Here is a 19,348-nt window from a genome sequence, read left to right as displayed (position 1 = left end):
CTCTCCGCTGGGACTTGGGTCTGCGCGCTCTGCGTGGCTCTCCGCTGGGACTTGGGTCTGCGCACTCTGACAAACCTCAGACCGAAAGAGGAGCCGTGAGGGCTGTCTGCACCTTGACGTCTTTGGAAGGTTATCAGTTGGGTTGCCCGAATTTTGGTATACCCAGGAACTACCTGTCTTTATGAGATTTTTACATGTTTCAGAAACATTATCCTGGATCATTTCCAGCCTAATTAGAAGATACAATCTGCAGCCATGAGCTGCAATACTTGATAAATGTCCCCAGCACCAGTCTTTCCACCCACTCAGTCCCCGGTAATAATCTCTGACTCTTCTCATTTCCTCTTTTCAGATAATGAGAGAAAAGTTGCACTTAGAGATCTTTTAGAGAGGAGGACTGATGAGTCAGGCTGGAGACCTGCCTGCCTATCTGAGACGCTACACAAGTGATGCACACAGGCAACTCTCAGCCTACCTTTCAATTGTACAAACATCCATCCAGCCCTAACTCTACGCAATACATTCTGCTAGGCTATGTGCAAAGTATACACCTTCACACACATCCCCACACACCTCTTCCTCTATCAGCCCACCCACTAAGCTCATAAATTCCAAAAATTTAAGATATTTACAACTCACGCTAAATGTGTCTTTTTGTTAACAACTTAGATAATGGACTCAAAAACACATTAATTTTAGATCTAAAACCATCTTGGTGGTAAGAGAACGATGGTAAAGCACTGCGGAAGGTAAACGTTGAAAGGATTATCTGCCACTTAAGAAAGTGGTAGAGAACAGGAAGTACAATTTAGAAAAGGTGAATATTTGAGGAGAAAAGACAAACTGTTCACACAAAATAGATCACTATGGGTCATCTGACAAAAAATTATCTTTATGAGAATTTACTATCAAGAAAATAATATAGCTAAACTATTAGCGATTTATAGGAATTCATCAACAAAAATAAAAACCGTAAATAAAATCCTATCATGTCCCCATACAGTATTCAGATCGTGACTAGGGATAGATATGCAGTTATGGGAACTGCTTCTAAAGAAGTAGTGTAGAGCAGCATTTCTCGTACTTTCAGAGAGTACGTCTAGACAGGTGTTTTAAAAAACTCGTATTTCTTGGTCTCTCCCCAAGGGACGTTGATGCTACTGATTCGTAGGGCCACACTTCTGAGTAGTTCTGGTGGAGAACTGCTACACATCCCGAGGACTGAAAGGCAAGACCTAGGAAGAATGCTGACGCTCATAATCTACTCAAAGAGAAAATAAGATGAAAATATAACCTAAGAGACTGAATCAAATAATGAACTAAGGACATGGATGTCCTAGCATTCATGCTATATTCCCAACTCCTAGAAATGATGGAAGAATTTTCCACCTTTTTTTTTTTTTAATTATACTTTAAATTCTAGGGTACATGTGCACAACGTGCAGATTTGTTACATATGTATACATGTGCCATGTTGGTGTGCTGCACCCATCAACTCGTTATTCACATTAGGTATTTCTCCTAATGCCATCCCTCCCCGCTCCCCCCACTCGACAACAGTCCCCCGTGTGACGTTTCCCACCCTGTGTTCAAGTGATCTCATTGTTCAGTTCCCACCTATGAGTGAGAACATGCAGTGTTTGGTTTTCTGTCCTTGTTGAGAGTTTGCTCAGAATGATGGTTTCCAGCTACATTCATGTCCCTGCAAAAGACATGAACCCACCCTTTTCATGGCTGCATAGTATCCCATGGTGTATATGTGCCACATTTTCTCAATCCAGTCTATCATTGATGGACATCTGGGTTAGTTCCAAGTCTTTGCTACTGTGAACAGTGCCGCAATAAACATACGTGTGCATGTCTTTAGAGCAGCATGATTTATAATCCTTTGGGTATATACCCAATAATAGGATAGCTGGATTAAATGGTATTCCTAGTTCTAGATCCTTGAGGAATCGCCACACTGTCTTCCACGAATGAAGCAATTTACACTCCCACCAACAGTGTAAAAGCATTCCTATTTCTCCACATCCTCTCCAGCACCTGTTGTTTCCTGACTTTTTGATGATCGCCATTCTAACTGGAGTGAGATGGTATCTCATTGTGGTTTTGATTTGCATTTCTCTGATGGCCAGTGATGATGAGCATTTTTTCATGTGTCTGTTGGCTGCATAAATGTCTTCCTTTGAGAAGTGTCTGTTCATAACTTTTGCCCATTTTTTGATGGGTTTTTTCTTGTAAATTTGTTTAAGTTCTCTGTGGATTCTGGATATTAGCCCTTTGTCAGATGGGTAGATTGTAAAAATTTTCTCCCATTCTGTAGGTTGCCTGTTCACTCTGATGGTAGTTTCTTCTGCTGTGCAGAAGCTGTTTAGTTTAATTAGATCCCATTTGTCAATTTTGCCTTTTGTTGCCATTGCTTTTGGTGTTTTAGTCATGAAGTCCTTGCCCATGCCTAGGTCCAGAATGGTATTGCCTAAGTTTTCTTCCAGGGTTTTTATGGTTTTAGGCCTAACATTTAAGTCTTTAATCTATCTTGAATTAGTTTTTGTATAAGGGGTAAGGAAGGGATGCAGTTTCACCTTTCTACATACAGCTGGCCAGTTTTCCCAGCACCATTTATTACATAGGGAATCCTTTCCCCATTTCTTGTTTTTCTCAGGTGTGTCAAAGATCAGATGGTTATAGATGTGTGGTATTATTTCTGAGGCCTCTGTTCTGTTCCATTGGTCTACCTCTGTTTTGGTACGTACCATGCTGTTTTGGTTACTGTAGCCTTGTAGTACAGCTTGAAGTCAGGTAGTGCGGTGCTTTCAGCTTTGTTCTTTTGGCTTAGGATTGTCTTGGCAATGTGGGCTCATTTTGGTTCCCCATGAACTTCAAAGCAGTTTCTTCCAATTCTGTGAAGAAAGTCATTGGTAGCTTGATGGGGATGGCATTGAATCTACAAATTACCTTGGACAGTATGGCCATTTTCACAATATTGATTCTTCCTATCCATGAGCATTGAATGTTCTTCCATTTGGTTGTGTCCTCTTTTATTTTGTTGAGCACTGGTTTGTAGTTCTCCTTAAAGAAGTCCTTCACATCCCTTTTAAGTTGGATTCCTAAGTATTTTATTCTCTTTGTAGCAATTGTGAGTGGTAGTTCACTCATGGTTTGGCTGTCTGTTATTGGTGTACAGGAATGCTTGCGATTCTTGCACATTGATTTTGTATCCTGAGACTGCTGAAGTTGCTTATCAGCTTAAGGAGATTTTGGGCTGAGACAGTGGGATTTTCTAAATATACAATCATGTCAATGATGGAAGAGTTTTTACAATTAAATATATAATACTATAAAATGGGGGCTTTTGGTGACCCACAAATTCTGAGAAAAGCTTGACTTGGTAGGTAGGTGGGATCTTTTTGAAGGAAAATACCACCACCCTAAAAGCTTGCAAGAGAGGACTACTATAAAAGATAAGAGTTACTTTGGGGGTGAATTCAAGGAGCAGGGGGCAAACCGACAGCCAGCTGCCAAGACCTTATATACTCTTTTTCTTATCCACTGTCTTTAGGCAAGAGATAACAGAAATGTCCTGACTCCAACAGGAAGGAGGAATGAGGCCTGGAAGGAGACGCCAGTCCCAAATGGCTATCAACCTCCAGAAAATATGGGAGTCCTCTAAGGCTACAATTTATTGGCAACTTATTTATTGCCAATACATATTTATTGGCAACCTCATATTGGAGGCTACAATAAACAGAGCCCTAATAGAGAGACTAATGAGGAATCCCAAATTCCAGGAAGATCAGATTGTTCTGCAAAGTGGTTGTACGTATTTAAGTTCCCATCAGCAACCTCCTGAAGCTCACCATAGCCTAATGGATGTCTAACTGATGTTGTAGTTTACACTTTCCTGAAAATGCACAGAAAAGCTCATAGACCAATTTTAAATTGTGGTGAAAAACACATTAACATAAAATTTACCATTTTAACCATTTTTAAGTGTACAGTACAGTAGTGTTAACTATATGTCCTTATGTGCAACAGATCTCTAAAACTTTCATATCTTGCAAAACTAAAACTCTATACCCATCGAACAACAACTCCCATTTCCCCCTTCCTCCCATCTCAAGGTAACCACTATTCTACTTTCTCTTTCTTTTTTTTTTTTGGAGACAGAATCTTGCTCCATCCCCCAGGCTGGAGTGCAGTGGCACAATCTCAGCTCACTGCAACCTCCGTCTCCCAGGTTCAAGCAATTCTCCAGACTCAGCCTCCTGAGTAGCCGGGATTACAGGCACGTGCCACCACACCCGGCTAATTTTTGTATTTTTAGTAGAGATGTGGTTTCGCCGTGTTGGCCAGGCTGGTCTCGAACTCCTGACCTCCAGTGATCTGCCCGCCTTGGCCTCCCAAGGTGTTGGAATTACAGGTGTGAGCCACTGCGCCTGGCCTTAGCTTCTGTTTCTACAAGTTTGACTACTTTAGATACCACACGTAAGTGTAAGTAATCATGCAGTATTTGCCTTCTGTCACTAGTTTACTTCTTTCATCCACACTGTAGCATATGACAGGACTTCCTTCTTTTCTAAGGTGGAATAATCTTCCAATGTGTATATATACCATATTTTCTTCACTCATTCATCCGCTGATGGACATACAGGTTGCTTCCACCTCTTGGCTCTTGTACATAATGCTCAATGAACATGGGTGTGTAAATACCTCTTAGAGATCTTGTTCCCAATTATTTGGAAATACACACAAATATGGGATTGCTGGATCATTTGGTAGTTCTATTTTTAGTTTTTTAAGGAAACTCCATACTGTTTTCCATAGTGACTGCACTAGTTTAACATTCCTAGCAACAGTGTACAAGGGTTCCAAGTACTCCATATCCTCATCAACATTTCTCTTTTTCTCTTTCTTCTTTTCATAGTGGTCATTCTAATAGGTGTGAACTGGTATTTTATTATGGTTCTGATTATCATGTCCCTGATAACTGGTGATGTTGGGCATCTTTTCATATGCTTGTTGGTCATTTGTATATATTCTTTGGAGAAATGTCTATTCAAGTCTTTGACCTATTTTTAAACTGGATTATTTTGCTGTTATTGAGTTGCAGGAGTTCTCTGTATATTCTGGATATTAACCACTTATCCAGATATAAGGTTTGAAAAGATTTTCTCCCATTACATATGCTGCTTTTTAATGTTGATTGCTTCCTTTGTTGCACAGACATTTAAAAAATTCATGTAGTCCTATTTGTCTATTCTTGCTTTTCTTGCCTGTGCTTTTGGTGTCATATCCAAGAAATCATTGCCAAGTTCAATGCCATGACACTTTTCCCCTATAGTTTTAGGTCTTATGTTTAGATCTTTAATCTATTCTATTCTTAGTTAGTTTTTATATATAATGTAAGGTAAGGGTTCAAATTTGTTTTCTGAATGTGTATATCCAGTTTTCCCAACACCAATTATTGAAGGGACAGTCTTTTCCCAATCTTGTAGTCAGGATACCCTTGTCAAAGACCATTTGATCACATATGTGAAGTCTTATTTCTGGGCTCTCTATTCTGTTTTATTTGTCAATATGTCTGCCTTTATGCCAGTACCACACTGTTTTGATTACTGTGGCTTTGTAATATGCTTTAAAAAAAGGAAGTATGAGGCCTTCACCATGTTTTTCTTTCTCAAAATCATTTTGGTTACTTGGGGTACTTTGAGATTCTATGTATATTAAAGGATTCTTTTTCTATTTCTGTAAAAAAAAATAAAAATAAAAACCAACCACCACTGACATTTTGATAGAAATAACACTGGAACCTGGAGATTGCTTTAGGTAGTATGGGCATTTAAAATACTAAGTATAGGTTGGGTGCAGTGACTCATGCCTGTAATCCCAGCACTTTGGAAGGCCGAGGCAAGTCAATCACCTGAGGTCAGGAGTTTGAGACCAGTATGACCAATGTGGAGAAACCTCATCTCTACTAAAGATACAAAATCACCTGGGAGTGGTGCCGGGCACCTGTAATCCCAGCTACTCAGGAGGCCGAGGCAGAAAAATCACTTGAATCTGGGAGGCGGAGGTTGAGGTGAGCCGAGATCGCGCCACTGCACTCCAGCCTGGGCAACAAGAGTGAAACTCCATCTCAAAAAAAAAAAAAAAAAAAAATACTAACCCATCTATGAACATGGGATATCTTTTTATTATGTCTTATGTAGTATCTTTTAGCAATGTATAGTTTTCACTGTACAAATCTTTCACCTCCTTAATTGCTTATTCCTAAATATTTTATTCTTTTTGGTGCTATTGTGAGCAGGACTGTTTTTAAACTTCCTTTTTGGGTTGTTCTTATTAACATATAGAAACGCAACTGGTTTCTATTCTCTATTTTATTTATTTCTGCTCTAATCTTTATTAGTCTCTCCCTTCTTTTTTTTTGTTTTGTTTTTTGAGACGGAGTCTTGCTCTGTTGCCCAGGCTGCAGTGCAGTGGCCGGATCTCAGCTCACTGCAAGCTCCGCCTCCCAGGTTTATGCCATTCTCCTGCCTCAGCCTCCCGACTGGCTGGGACTACAGGCGCCCACCACCGCGCCTGGCTAGTTTTTTGTATTTTTTTAGTAGAGACGGGGTTTCACCGTGTTAGCCAGGATGGTCTCGATCTCCTGACCTCTTGATCCCTTTAGGTTTAGTTTGTTCTTCTTTTTCTAGTTGCTTGAGGTGTAAAGTTAGGTTTCTGATTTGAGATCCTTCTTATATTTTTTTCCTTCCTTCAAAAGCATGTACACCTTCTTCTTTTTTAATGCAGGCATTTACCACTATAACCTTTCTGCTTAGAACTGCTTTTGCTGCATCCCATAGGTTGTGATATGTTGTGTTTTCATTTTCATTTGTCTCAAGTTATTTTCTATGTTTCTTGTGATTTGTTCTTTGACCCATTGGTTGTTTAAGAGTGTGTTAATTTCCACATATTTGTGAATTTTCCAGTTTTCCTTTTGTTATTGATTTCCATTCCCTTGTGGTCAAAAAAAATAGTTACTATGATTTCAGTCTTATCAAATTTGTTAAGACTTGTTCTGTGGCCTAACATGTGGTCTTTCCTAGAGAATGTTCTATATGTGCCTGAGAAGAGTGTTATTCTGCTGTTATTGGGTAGAATGTTCTGTATATGTCTATTAGGTCCAATTGGTCTATAGCATTATTCAAGTTCTATTTTCTTATTGATCTTCAGTCTGGTTAATCAATCTATTATAAAAGTGGGGTGGTGAAATCTCCTATTATTATTGTGTAACTGTCTCTTTCTCCCTTCAATTCTATTGGTATTTGCTTCATATATTTGGATGCTCTGTTAAGTGCATATATTATTGTAATTGTTGTATCTCCCTGAACTGACTCTTTTATTATTATATAATCTTCTTTGTCTCTTTTGATAGCTTTCTGATACAAGTATAGCTATTCCTGCTCTATTTTGGTTACCATTTGCATGATATCTATTTTTCCATCTTTTCATTTTCAGCCAATGTATCAAGTGAGTCTCTTGCAGCTAGAATATAGTTGGATCTTGTTTTCTGATCTATTTTGCTACTCCACATCTTTTGAATGGGGTGTTTAATTCATGTTCACCTAAAGTAATTACTGATAGAGAAGGACTTACTATTGCCATTTTGTTGTTTTCCATATACCTGGTAGTTATTCTGTTCACAATTTTCTCTTATTCCCTTCCTTTGGGTTTCATTGATTTTTTCATAGTGATATGCTTTGATTTCCTTCCCATTTTTCATTGTGCATCTCCTACAGGTTATTTTCTTGTTGTTACCATGGGCATTACATTAAACATCTTAGAGTTATAACAACCTAACAAGACAACTTTAATCACATACTAAAACACTACTCATTTACATTTCCCTCCCCAGTTCATGTTATCAATATCACAAAATTACATCCTTTTCTATTTTGTATTTATCAACACTGTTTAACATTTTTTACGCTTTTATCTTTTAAGTTCTATATCAGAATTAAAAAGTGAGTCATGTACACTCAGCCCTCTATATATCTATGGGTTCTGTATCCATGGATTCAACTAAATCATGGATCAAAAATATAGTATTTGCAGGATGTAGAACCTAAAGATTGACTGTTTATATCTGTAAGTTCCATATAGTTTACTGTGGGACTGGAGCATCTATAGATTTTGATATGTATGGGAAGTCCTGGAACCAATCCTCTGTGGATACCAAGGGACAACTGTACTATACAACACAGTATTATAAGATTTTGTGTTTGTCTGTATATTTACATTTATCAGAAGGCTTTATATTTTTGTATGCTTCCACGTTGCTAATATTCTTTCATTTCAACTTGAAGGACTCCCTTTAGCAGGTCTAGTGATGAACTCCTTCAGCTTTTGTTTATCTGGGAATGTCTTTACTTCTTCATTTTTGAAGCATGATGTAGCCCAGATGCAGTATTCTTGGTAGGAAGGGTTTTTTGTTTTGTTTTGTTTCCTCCTTGGCTCTTTGAATGTACCATCCCACTCCCTTCTCGCCCGTAATATTTCTTCTGAGAAATGCACCGATAACATTATGGAACCTTCCTTGTACATGATAAGTCACTTTTTTCTTGCTGCTTTCAAGATTATGTCTTTAACTTCTGACATTTCGGTTTTTGTGTATGTTGGTGTGTGCCTCTTTGGGTTCATTCTTTTTTTTTTTTTTGAGACAGGAGTCTCGCTCTGTGGCCCAGGCTGGAGTGCAGTGGCCGGATCTCAGCTCACTGCAAGCTCCGCCTCCCGGGTTTACGCCATTCTCCTGCCTCAGCCTCCCGAGTAGCTGGGACTACAGGCGCCCGCCACCTCGCCCAGCTAGTTTTTTGTATTTTTTAGTAGAGACAGGGTTTCACCGGGTTAGCCAGGATGGTCTCGATCTCCTGACCTCGTGATCCGCCCGTCTCGGCCTCCCAAAGTGCTGGGATTACAGGCTTGAGCCACCGCGCCCCTTTGGGTTCATTCTTTGGAGTCCTTTGAGCTTCTTAAATTAGGATATCCAATTCCTTCCTAATAGTTGGGAAGTTTTCACCATTATTTATTCAAGTAAGTTCTCTGCCCCTTTCTCTCTTATTCTAGGACTCCCATAATGTGTATATTGTTCCATTTGATGTTGTTCCACAAGTGTCTTAGGCTTTCTTGACTTTCCTTCATTCTTTTTTCTGTTTCTCTGACTTAATAATTTCAAATGATTTGTGTTTAAGTTTTCTCTTTCTTCTGTTTGATCAAGTCTACTGCTGAACCTTTCTAGTAAGTTTTTCCATTCACCTACTGAGTATCTTTAGCTCCAGAGTATCTGTTCGGTTCTTTTTTAGTTTCTATCTCTTTGTTGATAGTCTTATTTTGTTCATGTATTGTTTTCCTGATTTAGTTTAGTTGTTTATCTGTGTTCTCTTGTAGTGCCTTGAGATCCCTTAAGACAATTATTTCAAATTCTTTGTCAGGTAATGCATAGATCTCTGTTTCTTTAGGGTCTGTTTCTGCAGATTTATTTTGATTCTTTGATTATGCCACATTTCCCTGGTTTACTTTGTGTCTTGTTATTTTTGTTGTATTTTGTACATTTAAAGAAACATCCACTTCTCTCAGTCTTTATCGACTGACATGGTACAACGGAAGACTTTCACCAATGGACTCAGCTGGAGATTCTGGAGGTCGGTCAAACCTTTTCCAGGGATGTATCTTCTCTGGGCTTACCCATGTGATTTCCAAATTAGAAGGCTTTACTGGTTTTTCGAGAGCTCCTAATCTCTCCTTCCCCCTAGTGTCCGTCTGTGGTATTGCAGATTCTCCAGTGCTGCAACAAGCTGCTGCCCTCTGGTTCCAAAGTATGCCATTCATTTCTCTGTCAGTGCTGTGAGTCAGAACAGACAAACACCAATCCCTCCAGTAGGCCCCTGAGAAGCCAGAACACCGGATGTATATATTCCATTCTTCTCCTCCCCTCCCAAAGAACAAGTCATGAGCTAGGCGTTTTCTCCCAATTCTGTTGAGCTATGCCAGCCTCCATCTACAGCACTGTCAACTCCTGGTGCTATCACAAACCACTAAGCTTTCTTTTGTTCTCCATGGCCCCAAGACATCAAAAGTAGTCTTCCTTTATCCGCAGTTTTACTTTTTGTAGTTTGAACTAGCCATGGTCACCCGTGGTCCAAAAATATTAAATGAAAAAATTCCAGAAATAATTCCAAGGTTTTAAATTGTACACTGTTTTGTTTGTTTTGAGATGACACCTCATTCTGTTGCCCAGGCTGGAGTGCAGTGATGCAATCTCAGCTCACTGCAATCTCCACCTCCCAGGTTCATGTGATTCTGCTGCCTCAGCCTCCCCAGTAGCTGGGACTACAAGCATAAGCCACCACGCCTGGCTAATTTGTATTTTTAGTAGAGACGGGGTTTTGTCATGTTGGCCAGGCTGGTCTTGAACTCCTGAAATCAGGTAATCCACCTGCTTCGGCCTCCCAAAGTGCTGGGATTAAAGGCATGCGCCACAGCACCCGGCCTAAATTGTGTACTGTTCTGAGTAGCATGATGAAATCTCATGCTGTCCCACTCTGTCCCACCTGGAACATGAATCATCCCTTTACCCAGGGTATCCATGATATATACACTACCTGCTCATTAGTCACTTAGTAGCCTTACTGGTGGTCAGATCAACTGTCACAGTATCACTGTGCTTGTCTTCAAGTAACCTTCATTTTATTAATACTTAATAATGACCTCAAAGTCCAAGAGCATTGGGGCTGGCAATTTGGATCTGCCACAGAGAAGTTGTAAAGTGCTTTCTTTAAGTGAAAAGGTGAAAGTTGTCAACTTAATTAGGAAAGAAAAAAAATCATATGCTGAGGTTGCTGAGATCTATAGTAAAAACACATCATCTATCTGTGAAATAGTAAAGAAGGAAAAAAATTGTGTTAGTTTTGTCGTTGCATCTCACATGGCAAAAATTACAGCCATCATATATGGTGAGTGCTTAGTTAAGATGGAAAAGACATTAAAGTTGTGAGTGGAATACAGAAATGTGTTATGATTGATGGCAATTAGGTTTGGTACTATCCACAGTTTCAGACATCCACTGGGTCGTCTTGAAACATATCCCCTATACATAAAGAGGGATTACTGTACGCAATTTCCTCATCAGTGCTCCCAGTCAGTAGAGACAGAAATCTGTTCCTCAGTCTGCTCCCTAAAAAGTGAGAATGTTGGATGCACATTCCACTCTTCTTTTTCCCTCCCAAGGGAGAGAAGCCACAAGCTGGGTTTTTCCTACCAATCTCACCAAGCTGTGCCAGACTTGGAAAAGGGCTATCACAGTTGATACGAAACAGATTTTTAAATCAATGTCAATGTGGCTATTCTGCACTTGGAGCTTGCCTGCAGTACTGTGACTTCTTAATTGGTTCTGTAGTTCTCATTAAAATTTTTTGGGATGTATGTTGTAGTTAAGTCAATGTCTCTATTGGGAAATAAGGTCTAGGACTTCCTATTCTGCCATCTTGCTGATGTCATTCCTGAAGAACTCCTTTAATATTAGTAATTCAGTTTTCACCTTTTGGTAATGACCTGCTTATACTCCTTGCTCATTTCTATACTGGAGTGTCTGCCTCTTTATGATTGATTTTTCCAAGTCATTTCTATATTTTGCATTCTGATCCTTTGTTTCTATTTGTTAACAGATTTTAAAAATTATTTTTATTGTGAGCTGCTTTTTAAAAAATCAACTGTGACGCATAATTTGGGAGTTTGGTGTAGGGAGTACATACACGTTGCACTGACTGATTTTTAAAGTCCTTTTAAATAAATTTATAATTACATAATTCAAAAGATCCATCAGTCAACATTCACCTCACAACCAAATCCAAGTCTTTACCTGACATGTAAATAAATAAATCTAAACACTCTGCATGTCTCCTATAGTTCTTTTTACATTGCCAGATCCAACATAATGAAGATTTTCTCCAATGTTTTCCAATAATAATTATATATTTAAGGGTTAGGTGCAAAGGATTCCTAAAGGTTGAGGACAAAGACAATTTCTGATAGGACTTGAATTAGCAATAGCTTTACAAAAAAAAAATCACCAAGTCCCTCAGTCCCAGATTCTCTTGGTTAATGATACGTCAAAAATGAAATGCCCACCAATGAAAACTGAAATTCTTTCACAGAGCGAAGAAACATTTGTAATGTGATTAATTGCCTTTTAATTTGTCTGAATCTCTTTGATTTGTTTAGTCTAGATTTTGGAATATCATGTTTCTTAAAATAGGGCATATGTTCACATCAAATGTTGCCTTGTAAATATCCTGACTCTGTGAGTGTGTGTGTGTGCGTGTGCGTGTGCGTGCGTGTGTGCTGGGAGAAGGCAGAGCCAGGGCAGGCCAGTGTGAGAGTACACACTTGCATCTGTGCATATTCTCCTCTTGCAGAGTGAGGAATCCCAGGGTAAAATTAAGTACTGCTCTTTCTTTTGTGCTCCCTACTGTAAATGTAGGGCTTTTTACCTAATGCGCCCACAAAAGACATTGTAGGATTTACTTACAGCTCTGTGAGAGTTGAGAAAATTGTGATTTTTAAAAGAGTTTGAAAAAACTCACCAATTTGCTATGTATTCCACTAAAATAATATTTCTATATAACATACAACCATAACTGAACATCCACTTCCTATGAATTGTAAAATTTTCCTCTCATAACCAAACTGATACATTTTGAAACTTGAGAAGGATGTTTAGTTTAACACCTACCGCCTTTGAGTGTTAAATCCATTAAGATGATTCTCTCTGAGTTCAGACGCTAATGATAAAACCATCTGTAAAACAAAATCAGTTGCAGGTTAACTCGCGCTGCAAACAGGATTACATCAGTTCTATTTTTCTTGGTGTGAGTGATATTTCTGTTGAGATTCCCCAAACCCCCATCTTCTCATGTTTTACTCTGTCAGAGTGAAAAGGAAGCAGTGCCATGTCACATTTACTAATAACTGGGATTTTATGTTTAATGTCTATAATTCCGCCTTTCTATGAAAGTAATGAACAACAGACAGGTCATTAATTTCCTAAGAATTAAAACAAAATCCATTTAAAGAAAAATGAATTTATTTCTTCATTTAAAATTTTCATTTGAAAAAAAAAATTTTTTTTCTTGTATAAAGCTTCCAAAACACCAGAATGGTTGGCAAACATTAAAAATCTCGTAACATTCTTTAAAAGAGTTACATCAAGATTGTAAGTTAAAATTTCTTACATTTGGCTACAATGTAAGCCAGAAGAAAACAAAGCTTTAATATTAAGAGGTAAATATGTAAAACTATGTATTGAGTTTTCTGTTTTGCTTTAACAGAAAAGTCCAATCAGGTTATTTGAAATACAAGATTTGTCCAACAGTACAAGACTGTTTATAATAGCTAAGAAAAGCTCTTCTCCCAAACATCTCTGAGTGAATAAGTGAGATGTGTTCCTAGAAAGAGAGGCTGATTGGTTGGTTTAGTAAAACTCTTCCTGGTTTCCTTCTTTCTTATAACTTCCCATCTCACGTTTCTTCCTTACATGGCCATAACACTGCCCAAGGTAAGAAGAGATAAACGAAGAAAAGTTAAACATCTCTTCTGGAGGACTGAAATATTTCCATTTACTCTTTTTGCTGATGGCACATTCAGCATTAAACATTCCAGAAGTGATAAATTTTAAATACTCACATTTTTAAGCAGACCGTGATAGTAATCTACAGGGGCATATCCAAGACCCTGAGTGAAAAGAGCAACTTCTTTATCAAATCTGAGTGCTGAAAGTATGTGAGATAATACACCCTAAAAAACATAAACAGAAAAAGTTAACTTCTTTAAAAGTGAATACAAGTGCCTTTTAGGTACAATGCCTGCAATTTATTTGCAAATGGGAGTGGTCTCTATGAAACAAAAAAATCTGTTTGTCAAAGTACCCAATTTACTTTGATTCAAAGCGTAAAAGAGAAATATTAGCATTAAAGTTAATACATTAAAAAGAAGTCAACTTAAACATTGACAGTGAAAACGAAAATACATACAATGAATGAGCAGTGCTTTACTTATATTAAGAAGGGAATCTTTATTGCTTTTAAACTCAGTAAAATACGTTTAGCAGCGATGATAAGATCATTTCTTTTTTTTGTTTTTTGAGGTCAGCTGGGCAATGTGCCGATGTCACACAAGGTTCGAGGGTGGCACATCTCACACACGCGCGTGAAACACCCAATCATGATCACGCTCACAAACTACAAAAGGATCCAGATAATAGAATTTAACCTAAGATAGAGAACATATCACAAATCAGTAGGGAAAGGGCAGATTATGTAATAAATGGTGCCTCAAAAACTATTTTTAAAAAGAAAAAAAGATTCTCACCAGGTATTATTCATCAAAATATACTCCAGTTTAATGTAAATTAAAGAGATAAATGTAAAAATGAAATACTACACAAGAAGAAAATATGAACATTTTTCAACTGTCTGAATGAGAAAGAACTCTGAGAACTGAAAATCCTGGGAGAAAATAATCCGGGAAGAGGCTTGGCTGTGCTCAATAAAAATAAAATCTTGTGTTTACCAGAAAAATAATATGAGCACAAACTAAGAAGAATGTTAACAACAAACAGTACAGATTCTATGTGTGTTATCAAATTAATGTACAAAATAAATGACAAACACTAAGAGCATAACAATGGATATGAATAGATAATTCACAAGAGAAAATACAAATGGCTAAAAACCACGTAAACGAATGTTCGTCCTCCGTCATCAAAAAGGGTAAGACACCCGTATGGCACTTTCACTTAAGGAGTTCAAGTTTTCACAGATGTGAATAGCTAATGCCGTACGGGGTTCTACGAAACAGGTACTCTGAGCTCCTGGAGGGATGGGATAGGATCTTCCACACAGAGTGCAGTTGTGAATGGCACCGAGGGGCCCATGAAGTGTCAGCAGATGCAACGCAGCCCAGAACCCATCATGAGGCCTGGACTTCCAGGGGTGTGTCAGGCTAGAGGTTTGTCACCTGAACAAAGACAGATTACGGGCTAACAGAGGCCCTGCCTTATAGAAAACAACTTGAAAAAGATATATAAAATGTCTTCAAAATATTCAGAACTTTTGATATACGTGGCATACATTTAAGGAAATAAATGGAAGTATGATGACAGGAACTATGCTCAAAGATGTTTACTGTAGTGGTTATTTCTCATATAGTAAAAATTACCTAACAGCAGGGAATGATTAATATCCTTATACAGTGGCTCATTGTAAGCCACTAACATGCGTATAAAGGGGCCAGGCATGGTGGCTCACACCTGTAATCACAGCAATTTGGAAGGTCGAGGCAGGCAGATTACTTGAGCCCAGGAGTTCGAGACCAGCCTGGGCCACACGGAGAAACCTGAGCTCTACAAAAAAATACAAAAAATTAGCTGGACATGGTGGTGCACACCTGTGGTCCCCGCTACTCAGGAGGCTGAGGCAGGAGGACCGCCTGAGCCCCAGAAATTGAGGCTCTGCACTACAGGCTGGGAGTTGGAGTGAGACTGTCTCCAAGGAAAAGAAGTTGATGAATAACTTTAATAGTATTTAAAATGGTTATACTACTAAATGAAGAAAGATGTCAAATGTTATACTCAGAAATGATCTCATCAATATAAAAATAATCCATACATGAGAATGGAAAAACAATGGAAGAAAATATCACGGTCTGAGTCTGTGTTGCTAGAGCAAAATACCTCAGACGGGGTCCTTGATAAGAGCAGAACTTTAGGTCTCAGTTCTGGAGGCTGGAAGTCCAGGACCAAGGAGCTGGCAGGTTCAGTGTCTGGTGAAGGCTTCCAAGGTGATGCCCTGTTGCTTTGCTTTCTAGAGGGGAAGGACACTATGAATGTTGTGTCTTCACATGGTGAAAGGGACAGAAGGGCAAAAAGGGCCCAGGGCACTCTCTTCCACCTCTTACAAAATCACCAATCCCATTCATGAGAGCTCTGCCCTCATGACTTAATCACCCCCCAAAACCCCTCTTCATATTATCACATTGGTGATTACGTTTCAACACATGGATTTTAGGGCATATATTTAGATCACAGCTATCACCGAATGTTAGCAGTTTCTAGGGTGGTGCTAGAGACCCATAATAGTGCCACCCTAGATACCGTTAACATTTATATTAACATTATATATATACACACACACATATATACACACACATATTTTCTTCTTCTTTCTACTTTAGTATGTTTCCTTGTCTCCCATACATGTATGTGCTTCTTTTAATACCAGGAAAAAAATATTTTTTGAAAAAGTTTTATTGGAAAATATTTGATTTTTTTAAAAAGTCCTATACTGCATTTTGTGGTAACACATTATGAGATAAAATGAATTTGCATCTGTGCATACAAATGTATGTATGTAACTTCATACACAAATACTTGGAGATGACAGTCTAATCTGAGGTGGAGGCTAAGGGTGCCTCAGTGATGGGCAGGTAGGCTCCACAGACCCGGACGACAAGCATGTGGCACACATACCAGTGACACTCTGGGTGGTTACCACTATCATGGTGGTCATTTCAATTTCATCATCAAATATCTCACACATCCAAAAAGATACAAAATATTATCTCAAATTCCACAAACCTTCAAGCTTAATCAGTAAAACGTTAGAAATACAGAAGCCTTCTATGCCCTCTGCCCTTCCTCACCATGATTCAACAGCAGTCTCTACCCCTGGGGGCAACACTACCCTGAATCTGGGATGCATCCTTTTGTGAGGATCATGTACTTTCTCCCTATAAGCTCAGACCTGCCTCCGTATCCTTAAAAGAGAATCCAGGCAACACTCCTAAGTCATGTAAGTGGAAACCTGCCATTTCTACATTATATCCTATCTACAGTTTTCAAATTAGAATTGCAAGTTAACAAAGTAGCTTTAAAACATTACTACTCAGTAGAAGACATTCATGATTAATAAAAACAACAACAAAACCCTCCAGCAGTATGTACTACACGATTTACCAAAAAATGAATCCACTGCAAAGGGGGAAAAACAGGAACCCTACAGAGTTAGAGCGAATCTTTTTTAAGGTAGAGAGGAGGATGGGGCCACTTGCTTGTTATTGTTTTTCCCTCTTCCAGTTCAAATCTGCCCCAAATACAGAAAGCAAACAGAAGCTGACCACAGCCCCAAGAGAGTTCGTCTCCATGTTGGTGGTGGTCTTTTTCAACACCAAGTGCAATCTGGGAGAGAGAGGGGGAGCAGCTGTGGCCGGGCAGGCAGAGTCAGGGAGCTCAGGTACAAGCCAGCGTGCCGTCTGTGGAGGGGCGACGGTGCTTACCACCAGCCGCGCTTACTGCTGGACTCCACTGAACTTCTGAAGGGAGAAGGTGGGGCCTGCACAGCAGGGAGAGCGCTTGGTGCTCTTAGCAAGCCAGTGTGGGGCCTGAACCCCCAGCGGGGTGCAGTGCAGGTGTTCTGGGAAAAGGGAGAGCCCGGCCAGGTCTGGCCAGCCATATGTCCAATCCACCCGGAGGTGTCCGAGTCAGACCCAGGCAGAGCAGGAGGACTTGGTTTGGAAACTAGGTGGTCTCCAAGTCGGCAGCAGTCTGGGTTTTCACGGAGCAGGTCAGTCTGATGCTAGGTGAGGGGGGGGCAGTGTCCGAAGAATGCAACCTTCTACTCAGAAACCAGACTTCTGCATTCTATTTAACACACATTTAAAGCACTTACTACACACCAGGGGCTGTTCTAAACAGATTACAAATAGCAACTCATTTAATCCTTACTGAATCTGGGTTAAAGAGGAGGAAATCAAAACAGTTTAAGCAGCCTGCCCAAGGTTAGTTATTTACTCTATGGCCAGACCTTATAATAAGCCTCCCTACATCCACTGTCCATGAGACTGTTGGGATAGTTTTTAGCAATGCAAATCTGAATGCTCTCAGTCTGAGACCCTTTCCGCTTCCAGTTACTTTTCCTGTGAAGCCCAAATTTCTCAGAGTGAAGCAGCCTGGCCCACCAGTGCACCCCACACCCGCCACCAGGCTTCACTGCTCCTTACTAGCCTGTTTGCGACCCTGGAGGGCCACAGGCTTTTTGGGCCATCAGGACTTTAGTATGTCCGATTCCCTCTGCCTGGTGAGCTCTCCTATGCCCCTCACTTGTGAGAAGTGACTTCTTGAAGGAATTCTAGCAACTGTGACAACTAAAATTTACCAAGTGCTTACAACGTGTGAGGCACTATGTTCTCTAAGTATGGCATCTCACTGAAAACCCCAGGTTCAGTTTTTAATCAAATTCAATTGAGCAAAGTTTCAATTAAGCCACCCATAAACAGGTGGCTACTGTTATGTATCACAATCCACCCTCAAAAAATTAGAGCGCAAGGCGCTACAGACCCAGTTGGGATGGAAAGTAAGGTAGTATGCAATTGAAGGAAGCCAGTTTTGAGCAGTAACAGCTAAGGGCCAGTTAAGATTGTAGAGTTAAACAAAACCATGCCCAGGCTTCCCCCTAACCCACAGCCTCCCAGAAGCACTCACGCCCTGGGCCTGGGACCAGCTCATGGAGGGTGACTTCCCAATACTGCATAGCTCTGTCTTGACATTGGATTTCAGAGGGTGACATGAGAGATCGTAAATAATTCCTAAGTAATGTTTAAAATAGCCACAAATAGTTCCCTAGACACTGAAGTCATGTATCACTTAACAACTGGGATGCATCCTGAGAAGTGCTTCGTTAGGCAGTGTCTTGGCATGCGAACATCACAGAGTATATACTTACATGAACCCAGATGGCTCAGCCTGCTGCACACCTAGGCTACATGGGAGAGCCTATTGCTCCTGGCCTAAAACCTGTGCAGCATGGGACTGTACAGAATACTGTAACATTGTGATCTAAACCTATCTAAACGTAGAAAAGGTACAGTAAAACTATGGTATAACATTGAAAAAAATGGTACACCTGTATAGGACACTTCCCATGAATGGAGCTTGCAGGACTGGAAGTTGCTCTGGGTGAGTCAGCGGAGCGTGAATGTGAAGGCCAAAGACATGACCGTACGCCACTGTAGACTTTACAGCACTGTACATTTAGGCTACACTAAATTCATAAAAACGCATGTTTCTTTCTTCAGCAATAAACTGTTCTTAGCTTACCACAACTTTCGAATTTGATAAACCTTTTATTTTTGTTGAACTTTTGGACTATTAAAATCAACACTTTGCCTAAAACACACTGTACAGCTGTACAAAATATTTTCTTTCTCTATATCCTTACACTATAAGCTTCTAATTTTTTTTCTTTACTTTTTAAAC

At 39.5% G+C, this 19,348-nt stretch overlaps 1 protein-coding gene and 1 non-coding gene across 8 annotated transcripts in view; both read right to left on the bottom strand.

Annotated features, from left to right (window-relative positions):
* The window catches only part of FANCC (FA complementation group C), a 214,408-nt gene that overhangs the window by 59,779 nt on the left and 135,281 nt on the right, over positions 1–19,348 (bottom strand). For all 7 annotated transcript variants that reach the window (XM_023185263.2, XM_023185261.2, XM_023185262.1 and 4 more), the window contains 2 exons: positions 13,723–13,833; positions 12,773–12,837 (listed from right to left, as the gene is read on the bottom strand). In XM_023185263.2, the coding sequence (XP_023041031.1) occupies positions 12,773–12,837; positions 13,723–13,833 (176 nt within the window). The remainder of the gene's footprint in view (positions 1–12,772; positions 12,838–13,722; positions 13,834–19,348) is intronic.
* Positions 14,182–14,288, bottom strand: LOC111521715. Its single transcript, XR_002725039.1, has one exon. It is a non-coding gene; the product is annotated as a small nucleolar RNA U13 (small nucleolar RNA).

The sequence above is a fragment of the Piliocolobus tephrosceles genome, chromosome 14, assembly GCF_002776525.5.
Source record: "Piliocolobus tephrosceles isolate RC106 chromosome 14, ASM277652v3, whole genome shotgun sequence".
Classification (NCBI taxonomy): Eukaryota; Metazoa; Chordata; class Mammalia; order Primates; family Cercopithecidae; genus Piliocolobus; species Piliocolobus tephrosceles.
The sequence above is the reverse complement of the archived record's forward strand: the minus strand, read 5'-3'. Positions and strand labels throughout refer to the sequence as shown.